This window comes from Notechis scutatus, chromosome Z, assembly GCF_049901735.1.
Source record: "Notechis scutatus isolate UNSWTSFEM ecotype Mainland chromosome Z, rNotScu1.2, whole genome shotgun sequence".
Classification (NCBI taxonomy): Eukaryota; Metazoa; Chordata; class Lepidosauria; order Squamata; family Elapidae; genus Notechis; species Notechis scutatus.
The window spans coordinates 62297799-62315055 of NC_142025.1; the positions used below are offsets into that span (position 1 = coordinate 62297799).

The 17257-nt window shown below is 39.8% G+C and overlaps 1 protein-coding gene across 6 annotated transcripts in view; it reads left to right on the top strand.

Annotated features, from left to right (window-relative positions):
• The window catches only part of GOLGA4 (golgin A4), a 138796-nt gene that overhangs the window by 101085 nt on the left and 20454 nt on the right, over positions 1-17257 (top strand). For all 6 annotated transcript variants that reach the window (XM_087945812.1, XM_087945814.1, XM_087945815.1 and 3 more), the window contains 2 exons: positions 4732-4752; positions 4916-4984. In XM_087945812.1, coding sequence (XP_087801938.1) covers positions 4732-4752; positions 4916-4984 — 90 coding nt within the window. The remainder of the gene's footprint in view (positions 1-4731; positions 4753-4915; positions 4985-17257) is intronic.

Consider the following 17257-nt stretch of genomic DNA (forward strand, 5'->3'; position numbering starts at 1 on the left):
ATTTACATCCCATGGCATGTTTACCTGGTGATAAAGTAACATTTTCGTATACCTCCAGTCCTTTTAATGATTCCAGTTCCTTATCCATTGCTTTCTGCCAAGCAGCCTGATCCTTAGCAGGAAACAGTTTTAGTTCACTATAATTACTTGGAACTGTATTCACTTGGCATACAACACTAGCCTGATATCTATCAGGTGGTCGTGTTACACGGGTTGAACGTCTTGGTATTACAGGGCTAACTAGTGGACTTTCCTGTGCCACTTGCTCCTGTTCTTCTATCTCCTCCTGTTCCTGTTCTACTACTTCCTCCTGTTCTTCCTCTTTAATGGCTATTTGTTGTTTACTGATTTTATCTTTAGGGACTATTTGGGTGTCAATAATAATATCATTGCTGGATTCCTGTTCCAGTTTATTTCACCCAACGTGCTCGAGAAATTTTGCACTAGCACTACAATAAACATGAGCTGTGCCTTGATCCCAAAATCTAAACGATCTGTGGTTGGCCTCATAACCCACAAAAAATAACTTCTTAGCTCTATGTTGCCCTTTCAGTCTTACTTGTGAGGGAATATGCACCCATGCTGGAGCTCCAAATGTGTGTAGGTAACTTAAATTTGGCTTTCTGCCATGCCAACGAGTGAATGGCAATTCACCAGTTGTTGTATTAACTACATTGTTTAAAACATGGTTACTACACATTATGGCTTCACCCCACAGTGTTTCAGGTAAACCTGAATCAGATAACATAGTATGAGCCATGGCTTGTAATGTTTGCCCTCTTCGTTCTATAAACAAGTTATGTTGTGGTCTGTAAGGCACAGAACGTTTATGCTCAACACCAGCCAATTTCAGCATAGTTTGGAATCTTTTGTTAACAAATTCAGTCCCATTATCAGTGACTAAAGTAATTACTTTACTTTTCATTTTTCTCTCAGCAAACCTTAGCCAGTTAAAGAAATGTTGGAATGTTTCTGTTTTGTTTTTCATAAGATAGCAGAAACCATATCGTGAGTAATGGTCCATTATACTCAAAATATAACAGGCACCTCCTAAACTTGGTTTCTTAGGACCAATTATGTTAGCAAACACAACCTCTAAAGGTTCTTTGGTTTTAAACCCATTAAGTCTGTTTGCTGGAGTAACCTTACTCTTTTCTTGAGTACAAGCATTACAGTGTAAATACTTGCTACAGGGTTTCAATTTTACTCCCTCTGACAATTCCAACAGTTTGTTTGAGCATTTTGAAATTAATGTGCCCTAGACGTTTATGTAGTAAATGTATACATGCATCATGTGGCTTAACATTGTTGTAAACTGAGTTAGCCATCTTCAGCTGATCATCATGTATTACATATAAATCATTTTTTAAAGTAGCAGTGACACTTTTACCCTCTTTCTCTATTATACAGTTATCTCCCCTAAAGGTTACTACATAACCAAGATTAACTAAAGCCCTTACTGATAACAAATTAAATTTCAGTTTAGGTACATATAACATAGTTAAATGTTCATTTATACAAGAATATGCAGTACCTTCACCTGATGCTTTAATCTTCCATCCATTTGCCAATGATACATGTTGTTTACTTGTGGACATCTTTACAAACCTTTTTCTATCTTTAGTAATGCATTGCGATGCTCCACTATCAACAACCCACAAATCATGGTTTACAGTTGAATTGCTAAACATAGCTAAACTAACATTCTTCTTAGCCTTCTGGTGTTTGCCAGTATTCCGTCCTTTTCTTTTCTTACAGAATCTAACTATATGTCCCCTAGCCCCACAAGAAAAACATTTCCTAACAGTATAGGCAGTTGAAGATAAATCCTCTTCTTGTGGTTGTTCCTTCCTCAGTTGGTTTCTATCCAGCCGTCTTCTTGCTTCTTCTAACAACCTTCCAGTTATGTCAGTCAATGTCAGTTTATCTCTGGGCAGTACTTCCAGTGAAGATACATAGTCATAATAACTTTCATCCAACGAGGAAAGAATGATGTAAACTTGATGCAGCTCTGAAAATATCAGTTCCTTTTCATGTAGCTCTTGAAAAGTTCTTTTCATGAAGTTTAAATGAGTTAACATATCTCCACCTTTCAGAAGACGTGCTCTAAACAGTTTGTGTGTAAGATGTATGTGTGCACCTACACTGTCACGAACATAAACCTTCTTCAAATTCTCCCAACACTTAGCAGCAGACTCTTCTCCATGAATATGGACTAGCTGCTGGTCACTCAGTGTTAGTCCAATTATACAAAGAGCTCGTTTGTTGTTCTGGTTAAAGTCAGCAAGCTTCTTGGCATCATCCTCATTTTCTGGATCCCAAGCATTTACATCTGGTGGGTCTTGAACTACATTCCATAAACCTTCTTTACGCAGAAGTAGACTGCACTTCATAGACCAGGAAACATAGTTTGTTCCATCCAACCGGGTTATCAGTGATAGACTTGTTGAAGTGACTTGTGCCATCTTTACCAGGATAGTAAACCACAATTAAACAGTAAACAGCTGTCTGTATACAGTACTGTGCATTCCCACTAACTCTCAGTTATCTGAGCCTGGTATGGCCTGGGCCCATAACCAGTGTTGAGGTAATTCCCCGTTAGGAGAATGAGCGCATACAGGGAGACGTATTTGAGAGAAGTGTTTGAATAATACACACACAGTACACAGATACACTGTACAGTAAATGTAGGTTTTTATTTCCAGAAAGGTGTAAGCAAAGTCCAAAATAAGCAATCCAAAGTCATTCACAGGTAAAATCAGTCAGTTTTTATCCAGGGATAATCCAATAACAAATTCTAGTGTCAAAAACAGTTCAGTATCAGACTTACATTAAATCCAGTAATATCAGTCAATTAGAAGAAATGGAGCAATGGCAATACTTTCCAACAGAAGGAAACAGAGATACTCACTCAGACACACTCTCTTCTGAGACTAAGACTAAACAACCCAGGTTTCTGGCTCCATCTTATGGCTGTTTGAGAAACCACACCCAATTGCATGCTCTTGCATTCCCTTAAAGATATAGTACTAAAATGTTTATCCTGGTTTATATATTTCTAACCCAAATAGCTGTTAGGTGACTTATATTCCTAACAGTGTTGCTTCATTATTCAATTATTTCTTCAAAGTGCTGATTGTCCAGGGAAGTATTTTCTCTCAACAGCAGTGTAAAAATCTTAAAACAACCCTTCCCCTTTAAGAAAGCCAAGCCTCACAAGTTCCGGAGACAGTAAGTGTAGGCTGTCTGCCAAGAATGTAATAAGGGTGGAAAAAAACAAAAGGAGATTCCTTCTAAGGAAGCCTTGCTGAATTCACTCATCTTGGTTCCTTGTCATTAAAAGTTTCTTTCCAGCATCTCTGCTTCGTTATTCAATTATTTTTTCAAAGTGCTGATCCCGGCTGGACGAACTCCAACGGGGGAGTATTTCCTCCCAACAGCAGTGTAAAAAGCTTAAAATAATCCTTCCTCTTTAAGAAAGTCAAGCAAAGTACCAGCAAAGGAGAAAAGAAAAACTCCAGAGAAGCTCCAGAGACAGGAAGTCTAGGCGTACTGCCAAGAATGTAATAAGGGTTAGCAGAGAGGCAGTTTCTATAAGCAACACCACCAGAATGTTTCCTTCCTGCCTTTCTTACAGTATTAGCCCTGTAAAGTGGGGAAAAAACGAAGAGATTTCTTCCAACAACCAGTTCTCCAAACTCCTTTGAAAGTTAACAGCAGGTTCTAGTGAATAGACTCCATTCTTACATTATAGTCATTATACTAGGTATTATTTGTTATTCTTGGCACAGTAATAATAAAACAGGTCAGGGGCTTCACTTCTATTTTGAATCAGTGTATGTTATAGCATTATTTTTTCTTTCTTAAATTAGTTTGTCAAATTTTAGCAAAATAGTTTTCATATCTTGTTTCAATAGCTCAGAAACAACTATCCTTAGGTGCCTTGTGTTATATGCAGGAAGTGTTAGAGTTTGAAAATTAATTTATTTGATTTATCGGTAGCTTCCCTTTAAATTAATGGGAACAGTTACTCAAATCTTAAATCAACTAATTTTATGTGTACTAACTTGTACCCAGTATGGATATTAACACTCCCTCATTCTTGTTCTTCCAAGTAATAACAAACAGCTTAATCTATTACACTATAGCATCATCTATTACAAAGTAAGTTTATGCTAAGAAGACAAAAAACAGTATCTCGTCCTTTATTATTATAGCATTGTGTTTTTTTCTGAGACAATATGGAAGTCAGATTTTGCATCCTGACCACTCACATCATTACAAGAAACTCTTGCATGTTTTTAACAGGTTATAAGCATATGTTTTACAGATATGAGAGAAAGTTAATTTTCAGATATGACACAGAAATATTTTTTAGATTTTAGCAAGAAATTGTGATGAAATTTCAAATTATTGTGTAGACCACAATTCATTATTTATATTATAGAATTTGGAACTGGGTATGCAGTGGAACTGGCTATTTGTACAATGAAAAGGCAAAGTGTTGGTTTCTGCTATATGCTGGGTTCATAATTTCACATAAATGATTTTTCAGAAGTATTGTGGAGACCATACTATACTATATTAGTATTGCTTTTCAATATGGACTTGACATATCAAATATTAACCAATGGAAAAAATGGCATAAATGTGGGTGCAAGATACTTGTGCAATGTTTTCTATTGTATTTTAAAAAGTGTTTAATAAATTTTGTCTTTTTGTATTCCCTAGGAAAAAATAGCAGAACTTCAGGTAAGAATGATTTCACAAATATATTTGTTTTTAATGTAGCAATGTCAGTGAAGCATTTTCCTCTCATGCTTACAATACTAACAAATAACAAAAGGATTAAATTTTGCTGTTAAAATTTCCATGTGGATGTTTGGCTGAAGATTGTGTATATATTGTATTTCAGGCTCAGCTAGCCCAAAAGACAACATCAGTTAATGATTCAAAGTTGAAAGAACAGGAGTTCAGAGAACTGGTAAGAAACTTCTCTTGGGAGAAAAGGGAGAAATTCAGTTTTAGCTCTAAAATTCATACATGGTCATGTCCTTTTTCAGTGCCATTGTAACTTTGAATGGTCACTAAATAAACTGTTGTAAGTCGAGGATTACCTGTACAAAAGTACAAAAAACTTTGCTTAAAAAAACTTCCGTAAATACCAATCATTAGATTAGAAATGAGGGAATACACACTGAAGATCAGTGACAGTCACAGCCATTATGGAAACTTAAACCATTCTGTCTGAATACCTTTTCATCAGCAAAATCTGCAACCCAGAGTTATAAATCAGGCAGGGTGCCAGAGCACTTGAGGAATTAAAATAGTTAAAGTGCAACTATAATTATCAGCAGCCAACTCTTGCTTATAAAGTGAAACCCTTTAGCAGAGAGTTCATTTAAGCTCTACAGAAAGTGGGTGGTCACATTTGGGCTACAAGAGAGACAAATTAACAAAGTATATAGGAGACCCAGGTTCTGCCCTCCCAAGCTTGTCGGGATCGCAGTAAAATTAGTACATGCCACAGATATCTAAATAAACTTCAAGCCTGGTGCCATGTTACTAAGCTTTATTATCATGAGAGAAAATGAAAATGAATTGGAGGGAGGATCCATACCCCACCTCCTTTTTAAAATCTTACTATCAGTGAGCAATCGTGCCCTGGCCACTCTGAAGCAATGTAAGAGATTCCTGTCCCAAAGGTGCTTCTTCAAGAGGCAAGTGGACTTTCTGGAAACCAAGAAAGTCCACTTACCTCTTGAAAAAAGCACCTTTGGGACAACCATGACTGAAGAATCCCCATAGATAAGAGACTCCTGTGCTCAGTGAACTGACAAAACATTCTTTCCCATTCAGGAGAAACAATCCTTAGATCCATTTGCACACCGGCTGGCCTCACTCACATCACAAGATATCCTAAGGAAATCATCCAGGTTTAAGGAAATATCACATGCCCCCAGAAAGGCAGTTAAAAAAATCAGTGCCAAGCTTGCATCCTGCCTCTTGGAAGTACAGCCCAAAAGGAACCAGTAGAGCAGTGTAAAAAGCTTAAAACAACCCTTTTGTAAGCCCTATTTCAGAAATCCAGAAACTCAGTCAACACATTTACTCACAGGTTTGGTGAAAAGTAATTTACTAGATTGGTTTCTTCCAGTGGGTAAACAACGGCAATCCCCAGCAAAGCCAGCGCTGAGAGTGAACGCCTCTCAGCGCCTTTTATGCCCATCCCCTTCCCTAGCTAATTAACCCCACACGCTGCTGCCCCGCAATCATAATCGCAACTATATCCGACGCCCAGAACACACCTAACCCCAAAGTGCTGACTCATAAGCCAAAGAAAAGGAAACCACAATAAGATGAGTTCCCCCCCATCGCTGGAACGCAATACAATCCTTACGCCCTGCAATGAAAGATAGTTCGGCAGGAACTTGCAATGGATCCACATCGTTACGCACTGTAACTGGAACAGCCAACAGTCTCGTGTTGTTTCAGCGAGGGGAACAGCGAGTTGGGTAGGAGGCGCAGATTTGGAGACTCATCTCCCACTCCCTATTAGATGGCTGCCAATGTGTCAAGCACAATCAGTGAAGCCCGACAGGTGGCCCCCTCTAGCAAGGCTCTGTCTGTAATAAAGGGAATAGTTAGGATGATGTAATGCCCCTTGTTCATACCTCCCACCTGCCTTCTTAGGATATTTTTTATGGAATTGTTGACATAGACGAGTAGCAGACACATCTTTATATGATACCCATGAAGCATCTGCTAATGGATAGCCCTCCCATCTCACTAAATATTGTAGGATTCCTCGCCGACATTGGGAATCAAGTATTTCCTTAATCTCGTAATGATCATCATGGATTGGGCCAGGGGTCCTTACTCTGGGCTCTTGTCTAGTCATATCAGCTTGTTTAAGAAGACTGATATGAAATACAGGGTGAATCCTTTTAAAACGTGAAGGTAGTCGAAGCCCAACTGTGACCGGATTTATAACTCGTATCACTAAGAACGGTCCAATATATTTTGGACCTAATTTTTTATTAGCAAGACCCAACTGTATATATTTCGTTGAGAATTATACCCAGTCACCTTCATTATATTGGACTTGTGCAGATTGTTTTTTATCCTCCTGACGTTTGTACTCTGCTTGTGCTTGTTTTAAGGCAACTTTTACTGTTTCCCATTGTTTCTGTATTATCCTTTTGGTTATTGTATTGAGGAAGCCACGATAAGGCGTCCGTCATGAAATTTCTTCCCAATGGAACATATTTTAATGTAAAGTTAAACCGTTTAAAATACAATGCCCACCTAATCTGCTTTGGGGATAATCGGCATGGGCTTTGCAATGCTTCCAAATTCTTATGATCGGTCCACACCTCAAATGGATGTGGACCTCCTCCATAAATGTCTCCAGGTGAGCAAGGCCCAACGAACTGCAAATGCCTCCTCCCAAATTGCCCAGTTGCGTTCAGTCGAACTAAATTTTCTGGATGTATAAGCACAGCTGCAACAGTCCTTCTATGTTTGTCTGCAATAGGACAGCTCCCACTGCTACACCGCTTGCATCTGCCTGGATAACAAACGGCAGATTTGGATCAGGGTGTTTCAACACCGGCTCTTGAGCAAACAAATGCTTTAAATTTTCAAAAGCTTCCTGATATGTTGTAGTCCATGGTAATCCAATTCTTGTTTTTGATTTTTCAATATCAATAGATTTAGTGTGCAATAGTTCGGTTAAGGGTAAAGCTATGTCAGCAAAGTGGGGTATAAATTGACAATAGAAATTTGCAAACCCCCAAAAACTTTGTAATTGTTTCTTTGTGTTTGGGGCTTTCCACTCCAAAACAGCTTTAACTTTTGTGGGGTCCATTTCAATACCCAGTGCAGATATGCGATATCCTAAATAGTCCAACTGCCAGGTGTGAAACTCACATTTCGACAATTTGACATATAACTGGGCATCCAGCAATTTTTGAAGCACCTGTCGCACTAATTGAATATGCTCATATTCATTATCCAAATAAATTAAAATATCACCCAGATAAACCAAAATGCCCCTATATAAATGTTCGTGCAACACTACGTTTATCAGTTGCATAAAGACCGCTGGAGCCCCCTGTAAACCAAACAGCATCACATTGAAATAATAACTACCGAGAGGGCAATTAAACATTGTTTTCCATTCATCTCCTGTCCGTATTCTCACTCTATAATACGCTTCTCTTAGATTGAGTTTTGTAAATATTCGTCCTTTTGCAAAGGTAGATAGTAAGTCCTTAATCAGTGGTAATGGGTACAATGGTTCCAGACAGATCGTGTTTAGGCCTCTATAGTTGACACATAAACGAAGTCCTCCATCCTTCTCACGAAACAACACTGGTGCTGCCCTATGAGACCTTCCAGGGGTGATAAACCCCCTCTTTAGATTTTTATTGATGTACTGTCTCATTTTGTCTAACTCACGCGGAGTCATTGAATACATCCGTGGTTTAGGCAAAGGAGCCCCTGGAATTAATTCTATGGCACAGTCTGTAGTGCGATGAAGGGGCAAGCAATCAGTGCCCTCTTCATTGAATGCATCAGACAAATCTGCATATTCTCTGGGATATTGATATTGGGGTATTCCTTGAGTTTTTTATTTAACAATTTACTAGCTATCAGATGTTTTTCATTATGCTCTGGTAGGATAAGGACCAGTCACTAATCGTATCTTTCGATAGCCGTTCTCCCAATGTATGGTCGGATCCCATTTATCCAGCCATACCAATCCCAAAATTAATGCTTCACTCATGTGAGAAACCACCACAAAAGAAATCCATTCCCAGTGCTCTCCCATACCATTTTGATATATTCTGTCCTATGAGTTGCTGGAGTTCCATCTAGTATAGTCCCATCCACCTGTTCAAACTTAATTGGAACATCCAATTTAATAACCCGTAACTGCAATTTCTCCACCACCACATTAGTAATTAGACACCTTGTACATCCTGAATCATTTAATGCCCCCACTTGAACAGTGTAATTAGTATGTTTGTTTATTCCACAGAGACACAGGTATAATAAAAGGATTAATAGGGCTACTTACCATAGGATCGTCAGGCATGATACTCTCCATTTCACTTTCACACGAAGTATTGGATGGAATAGTAAATGGTTTTTCTGCACTCTGGCTTCTGGGTGGGTTACTCACTATTCCTCTCGCCCTCTCATGCTCTTTCCATTCTTGTCTCCCTCGTTTATCTCGATGCAAAGATGAAGGCAGTTGGGGGCCCGTCATCATGGTTAATGACGGTACAGGACATTCCATGGCCCTTTGACCGGGCCTATCACAACGAAAACACCGAAATGTCCCTCTGTCTCTGCCCTTTGAATTGGAGTTTGCCTTGTAATAGTACCTAAAGGCCTTATTGGTGGTGTAATCCCTTCCAGTCTTGGGTGCAATCGACATAAACCATCGTCCAATTCAACTGCCACTTGATACCACTGTGTTAACTTGGTAAACGAACCATGATAAAGATAAGCCTGGTTTAAATTACTTTCCAGGCCTTCTCTAAACAGATGGATTAACAAACTCTCCAGTATGAATGGTAGTTTACTAACCACCCTCCTAAACTCCCCTATATACTCCCGAGCTGACCGACCCTTTTGCTTGGTTGCTAACAAATCCCCCTCTGCTTGTTTGTCAGCTGTTCTCAGCTACTCTTTGGCACAAATGCAGGGAGAAAATAAGACACTCTTCACTTCAGTATTTAGTAACACAAAAGCTTGTTGTTTATTCCTTCCTCCGCAAGGAGTCCAAGATAATAGCTAAGCAAACAAAATAAAGTTGGATCTAACCTGACTTTCCTGGGATTCTATATTTATAATAATTTCCCCTCATTACCCTTCATTACCCCTGATTACCCTTATTACCCATGATTACCGTTTTTAATGATAATTATTCGTATGAACTCAATCACATGAATCATGGTTAATGCGTGGAGCTTCACCTCACAGCATTTTACATAGACCGCGCATATTATTATGGTACAGAGTTTATTCTGATGAAGAGGAATGCCATCCTTCAGGTCGCTGTGGCTTCGATTCAAATGCGTCTGTTGCGTAGTCGTGACATGCGTCCCCCTCTACCAGGAACCAGTCTATAAAACAATATACATTATATCACTAATTATGTCTCTACTTGTGATCCAGGTTTATCGGGATATTTGGTATGGTATTGCCTTATCAGTCTATTTGCACACACATCTGCTACTTTCAGCAGGTTGCCTCTGTTTCAGGATATCCTTTCCATCTCACTAAGTATTGTAACACTTTTCTACATATCTGCGAGTCTAGAATTTTATCAATTTCAGCATGGGTTACATCTTTAGCTATTACAGATTCCTCAAGTTGAGGTATATCAATGTGTTCTACAGGCTTCAGTAAACTAGCATGAAACACAGGATGTATGTGTAACCGTGGTGACAATTTAAGATTTACAGTTACGGGGTTTATCACTTTCGTAATTTGGAAAGGTCCAATATATTTTGGTCCCAATTTTTGACTATTTAGGTGTAATTTTATATATTTAGTTGATAGGTAAACATAATCTCCAGGTTTGAATGCTTTACACTCTTTTCTTGTCTGCTTGTTGTTTATATTCTAGTGCTGTTTTATTGAGTCTCTTTTACTTTATCCCAACTATCCTGAACTTTTTTTGACCACATTTGGACACTTATGGGTTGTTGTTCATCACATTGTAAATCAGGGTTTGGCACAAATTCTATCCCATTTACTACCTGGAATGGGCTATATCCTGTGCTTTCATGTATAGCATTATTATATGCTACTTCAGCAAATGGAAGTAAATCAGCCCATTCTCACTGTTGATATGATATGATATGTATATGATCTCAAATATCTTTCAATCATTGCATTAGCTCTTTCAGAAGTACCATTGGTGCTGGGATGGTATGCAGAGCTAAGACCTTGAGAGCATCCTAAAAGGCGTGCAAACGCTCTCCAAAATCGTGCTGTGAATTGCACACCTCTATCCGAAATTATCCTCCTAGGTGTGCCATGTAGTCTATATACATGTTTTATAAACAGGTTGGCTAATTTTGTTGCCGAAAGTAATCCTTTACATGGTATAAAGTAAGTTTGTTTTGAAAACAAATCTATAATAGTCCAGATTACTGTATATCCATTATTGCTGGGCAACTCCACAATAAAGTCCATGGCTATATCTTGCCATGGCCGGTTTGGATCCGATACAGTTTGTAATAGTCCTAAAGGTTTTCCTACTCAAGGTTTTGTAGTAGCACAAATGTGGCATTCTTTAAGGTACTGTTCAATGTTTGATCTCATATGTGGCCACCAAAACTGCCGCCTTACCAAATGTAGTGTTTTTAAAAATCCAAAGTGTCCAGCCTGCCTTACATCATGACATTGGGATAATATCTTTTTCCTACAATTTGATGGAACATATATTTCATCCCCACTCCAATACAACCCATCTTTACCTAAACAGACAATATTATTTGTTTTTATCCATACATAAATTTTTGTAGCCTCTTGTAATTCCTTTTTGGTTATCTCTTTCGCGGTCAACATCTGAATTTGTTCGGTTGACGGTCCTAGAGAGATCATGGGCTGAATAACTTCGTCTCTAAACACATTGTATTGAGGTAGTCTATATAATGCATCTGCCATGAAGTTTTTACCTCCCGGAACATATCGCAACTGGAAATCAAAATGTTTAAAATACAAAGCCCATCTTACTTGTTTAGGGGTAGTTTTCTCAGTTTCTGTAATGCTTGTAAATTTTTATAAACTGTCCAAACTTTGAATTTTTCTTTCAGCCCTTCTAATAGGTGTCTCCATGTACTAAATGCCCATTTTACGGCGAAAGCCTCCTTTTCCCAAATAGCTCACCTTCGTTCTGTGATTGTAAATTTCCGTGATGTATATGCACATGGCTGTAATTGTCCATCAATGTTATACTGTAAGAGGACAGCCCCCACAGCCACATCACTTACATCAGCTTGTACTACAAAACTTTTAGTTGTATCAGGATGTTTTAAAATGGGCTCTTGAGCAAATAAAGCTTTCAGGTCGCCAAACGCTCGCTGACACTCCTGTGACCACACAATGGGTTGACTAGGTCTGGGTTTTGGCACTTGATGTTTAATTTTAAACAATTCTGTTAGTGGTAAAGCAATATGCGCGAATTGCCGGTAAAAGTTTGCAAATCCTAAAAAACGTTGTAATTGCTTTTGTGTTTTTGGATCTTTCCAATCAATTATGGCTCTGACTTTATTGGGATCCATTTCTATTACTTTATTGGATATTCTGTACCCCAAATAATCCAACAGTGAAACTCCCACTTCAAAAGTTTCACATATAACTTGGCGTCAAGTAATTTTTTTCAGAACTTTCCTCACTAAGGCCACATGTTCCTCCATTGTTTTGGTATAAATTAAAATATCATCTAAATATACTAGAATGCCATGATGTAAATGTTCCTGTAATACTTCATTTATAAGTTGCATGAAGACAGCGGATGCCCCTTGCAACCCAAATGGCATAATGTTAAACTGAAAACTTCCAAGGGGACAATTAAAAGTAGTTTTCCATTGATCTCCCTCGTATTCGAACTCGATAGTAGGCTTCTCGTAAGTCCAATTTCGTAAAATACCTGCCAGTTGCTAACATTGCTAACAAATAATTGATTAGTGGTAAAGGATATACATTGTCTATACAAATAGCATTGAGCCCATGGAAATCAACACAAAGATGTAATCCACCATCTTTTTTCTCGCGAAACAAAACGGGCAGCTGTATGTGATTTCCCGGGTTGAATAAATCCACGCGCCAAATTTTTAGCTATATATTGTCTCATTTCCTCCATCTCTTTTGGAGTCATGGCATACATTCTTGGTTTTGGAAACTTTGCTCCAGGAAGTAAATCAATGCCGCAATCAGTTGTTCTGTGCGGTGGTAATGTTTCGCACTCCTTTTCGCTAAACACATCTGCCAGGTCTTTATATTCCTCTGGATAACGTAGTTCTTCAGAATTGTCTATAGCTGTTACAACTTCCCTATTTACATAGGGAGGGGACATAGGGCCAACTGCAATTCGTAACTTCTTAAAACCGTCTTCCCACCATATTCCATTTATCTAACCATACTAGACTTAAAATTAGTGTCTCCCTCATCTGTGGTACTACAATAAATCGTAAAGACTCCCAATGACTCCTTATCTCTAGTTTATTATTGGGTTGTCATTATTGTAGCAGGACTCCCACCTAATAATGAACCGTCTACTTGTTCAAAACTCATAGGTTTGGGCAGTTGTTCCACTGCTAACTGTAATTCATCAACCACTTTTTTACTAATTAAACATCTAGTACATCCAGTGTTGATTAATGCTCCATACTGACCCCTCAATTTGCTTGTTAGATTTTCCAATACTACTGGTATAACAAATGGTCACACAGGATTACTCACCAAATCGTCCTCATCCGGACTGTCATCTCCACTATTTTATAACCCCGAGACTACCTTGGGTAGTTGTTTGCCATCCGGTGTTTTCTTACATCTATTTGTCATTACTTCCGTGTTCATTTTTTGTGACACCCCTTGAGATCTCTCAGAGGTAACTGTCCCTTGTTTCATACCACGGGGCATGACACCACTTGGTAAATTGCTACTTGTGGCGCAGAAATGCGAGCCACCTGTTTTCTGTTATCTAGTTCTATAGATGGACACTCCATTGCCCTATGTCCCAGACCTTGGCATCGGAAACACCTTATGGGCCCCATTCCCCTAGCAATCCTTTTAGTCTCCTACCCCACCTTCCCCTGTGCTGCTACTGCTCCTATTGGTTGTCTTTTGGGCCCTCCAAACATAGGACGGAACTCCCTCAGTCCCACATCCAACTCCACAACTGTTTTATACCATTCCCCCAGTTTCTGGGGAACCCACCTATAAAGACAAGCCTGCCTCAATCCACTATCTAAACCAGATCTAAATTCTCTAATCAATAGTCTTTCCGGCCAGGTGTGCAACCTAGTTGCCAATTTCCGAAACTCTCTGACATACTCCACAGCAGGCCTCCCATCCTGCTTCAATGACATTAATGCTTCTTCATATTGATGTATCCTTGACCTATCTTCAAATTGAACTTTGAGTGCATCCAAAAACAAACCAACATCAATCAATTCCTTTGTATGCACACTATGCAACTCTGCAGCCCAATCGGCAGCATCACCTGTTAACACTGTAGTCATCGCAACTATAACAGACCATTGAGAAGGATAGCAATATGAATATAATTCTAGGTGGTTCACAATTTGGCTTAAAAATAATGCTTACCTATCAGGGTTCCCATCAAAGGAAGTGTTTATAGGAGGAGGACCACCGCAAACCATTCTTTGGGGCCAATATCCAGACGTGCCTGATGGACCCCAGTAGTGAATTGTTTGTCTATTCCCCATCTGCGCATCCCTAAATTCAACCCTGGAACCTGGAACTGGTTTAGAGGTTTTACTCCAAGTTCCTGATACTCCTATTACATCTGCTAATGATTCATCTACTTCCATAGAAAATGCTCCCTCCGACCTCCTCCTACTCGTCTCCCTGCTATCTCTGGCACTTGAACTAAAGAAAGATGTGTCTTCCATTCAAAACCCCCTCCCTGGACTTTCCCAAATGGTCTGGGGAGTAGAGTCACGAATGCTTAAGTCACCATACTTGACACGGAGCAGTTCCAACGTATGAACATTTAAACGTCGTAGAAGTACTACGCTCATCTTCATCAGCAATCCGTCGTTCCCTCCACTTCTCAAACGCCCTGGAGGGCAGCGGCATAAAAGTAGGAGGTTTCCCATGTGAAACTTTCCCCCTCATCGTTCCTCAACTCCAATCCCGATTTCCATTCCTTCCGGATTTTCGGCCATACCACAGGCTGAGGATCCTCTTCACATCTCGCGTTATCTGTTTGTCCACTTTCCAAAGACACCACATTATTGTCCAACTGAATTGAGGGCTGCTCGGACACCACGCCAGCCCCTCCAACAACATTATCCGGATCCACCTCCGAAACGTCCTCAAAACCTCCATCAACAGCAGTACCTTCAGCTATAATATCACAGGTAACGAAATATTACAGGATGTATGAGATCCAACTTTCCTCTCAGCTACTCTTTGGCACAAATGCAGGGAGAAAATAAGACACTCTTCGCTTCAGTATTTAGTAACACCAAAGCTTATTGTTTATTCCTTCCTCCGCAAGGGGTCTGAGATAATAGCTAACCAAACAAAATAAAGTTGGATCTAACCTGAGTTTCCTGGGATTCGATATTTATAATAATTTCCCCTCATTACCCTTCATTACCCCTGATTACCCTTATTACCCATTATTACCGTTTTTAATGATAATTATTTGTATGAACTCAGATCACATGAATCGTGGTTAATGCATAGAGCTTCACCTCACAGCATTTTACATAGACTGTGCATATTATTATGATACAGAGTTTATTCTGATGAAGAGGAATGCCATTCTTCAGGTCACTGTGGCTTCGATTCAAACGCGTGTGTTGCGTAGTTGCAACAGCTGTATTGTCTTCAAAACGAAACCTCAAAGCAGCCAAGAGTTGACCTACATCTGCTAATTCTTCTGCCCTATGACGGTACAAATCAGCCACCCAATCATGGGCCTCTCCAACCAAGACACCTGTAATCGCTACTATCATAAACCAATGTGACATGTAATAGTGGCCATATAACTCAAAATGATTTAATACTTGTCCTAGAAAGATAGCCACTTTACTTGGAGTTCCATCAAAACTTGCTGTTAACCCATCGCCCCTGTGGCTGGGCATCCCAACGGGCTCCATAGTCCATCTCTTGTCGTTCTAATCCACTGGTCCTCATTGATTGCCTTTGTTCATCGCCAAGTTGTGTAGCAGTTGTACTCCCAGGATGTAAATCTGATTGTTCCAGTCTCCTTCCAACCTCCAATTCCCGGAGCCCTAATGGACTGGATGTAAATAACGGTTCTTTTTTCTTATATTTCCCCAATCTCTTATCCAGTATACTCTTTGTATTAGGTCCATGCAAAGTAAGTTCCCCAAACTGCATTTTTAGTATGTCTAATGTCTCACTGCCAGGGGCCATTAGCCATCTTTCTCCTGAGCCTGGCCAACGCCTGACCTTCCAATCCTCAAGACAGTCCGGTGGATAAAAATCTTTTCCTGAATCCTGCTTCCGAATGAACCAAGCTCACCGACATTTCCTTTTTTCTGTTCTTTAAATATCTTAGGTCTGACCACTGGTTGCAATACCGGTGGCTCAACATCTTGGTTTTTTTCTCCACCAGATGGCAGCATCTGTCCGTTTTCCACCTCCTCCTCAACGTCTTCTGTGTCCTCCTCAATCCGTTTCTGTTCCGTCCCTTCAGCTATTCTCAACTAATCGTTTTCAATATGTTTCATGCAGTTAGTCTAGATAATGTAACAGTGAGCGCTGGCTTTCTGTAAGCCCTATTTCGGAAATCCGGAAACTCAGTCAACAAACACATTTACTCACAGGTTTGGTGAAAAGTAGTTTATTGTAGATTGTTTTCTTCCAGTGGGCAAACAACGGCAATCCCGAGCAATACCAGCGCTGAGAGTGAACGCCTCTCAGCACATTTTATGCCCCATCCCCTTCCCATTCCCAAACTAGCATCCGCCTAACTAATTAACCCCAAACGCCGCTGCCCCGCAATCCTAATCGCAACTATATTCGATGCCCAGAACACACCTAACCCAGAAGTGCTGACTCATAAGCCAAAGAAAAGGAAACCACAATAAGATGAGTCCCCCCCCACCATTGCTGGAACCCAATACAATCCTTACGCCCTGCAATGAAAGATAGTTCGGCGGGAACTTGCAATGGATCCACATCGTTATGCGTTGTAACTGGAACAGCCAACAGTCCCGTGTTGTTTCAGCGAGGGGAACAGCTAGTTGGGTAGGAGGCGCAGATTTGGAGACTCATCTCCCACTTCCTATTAGATGGCTGGCAATGTGTTGGGCATGATCAGTGAAGCCTGACACCTTTCCCTTCAAGAAAGTCAAGCCCCTAATACCAGCAAAGAGGAAAAAAAACTCTAGGGAAGCTGTTCAGGCTACATTAAGTCTTGGTATACTGCCAAGAACCATTAGCTGTTACAATATAACAAGGCTTAACCACCGAGGCAGTTTCTGAAAACACTTCAGCAAGGTAATAA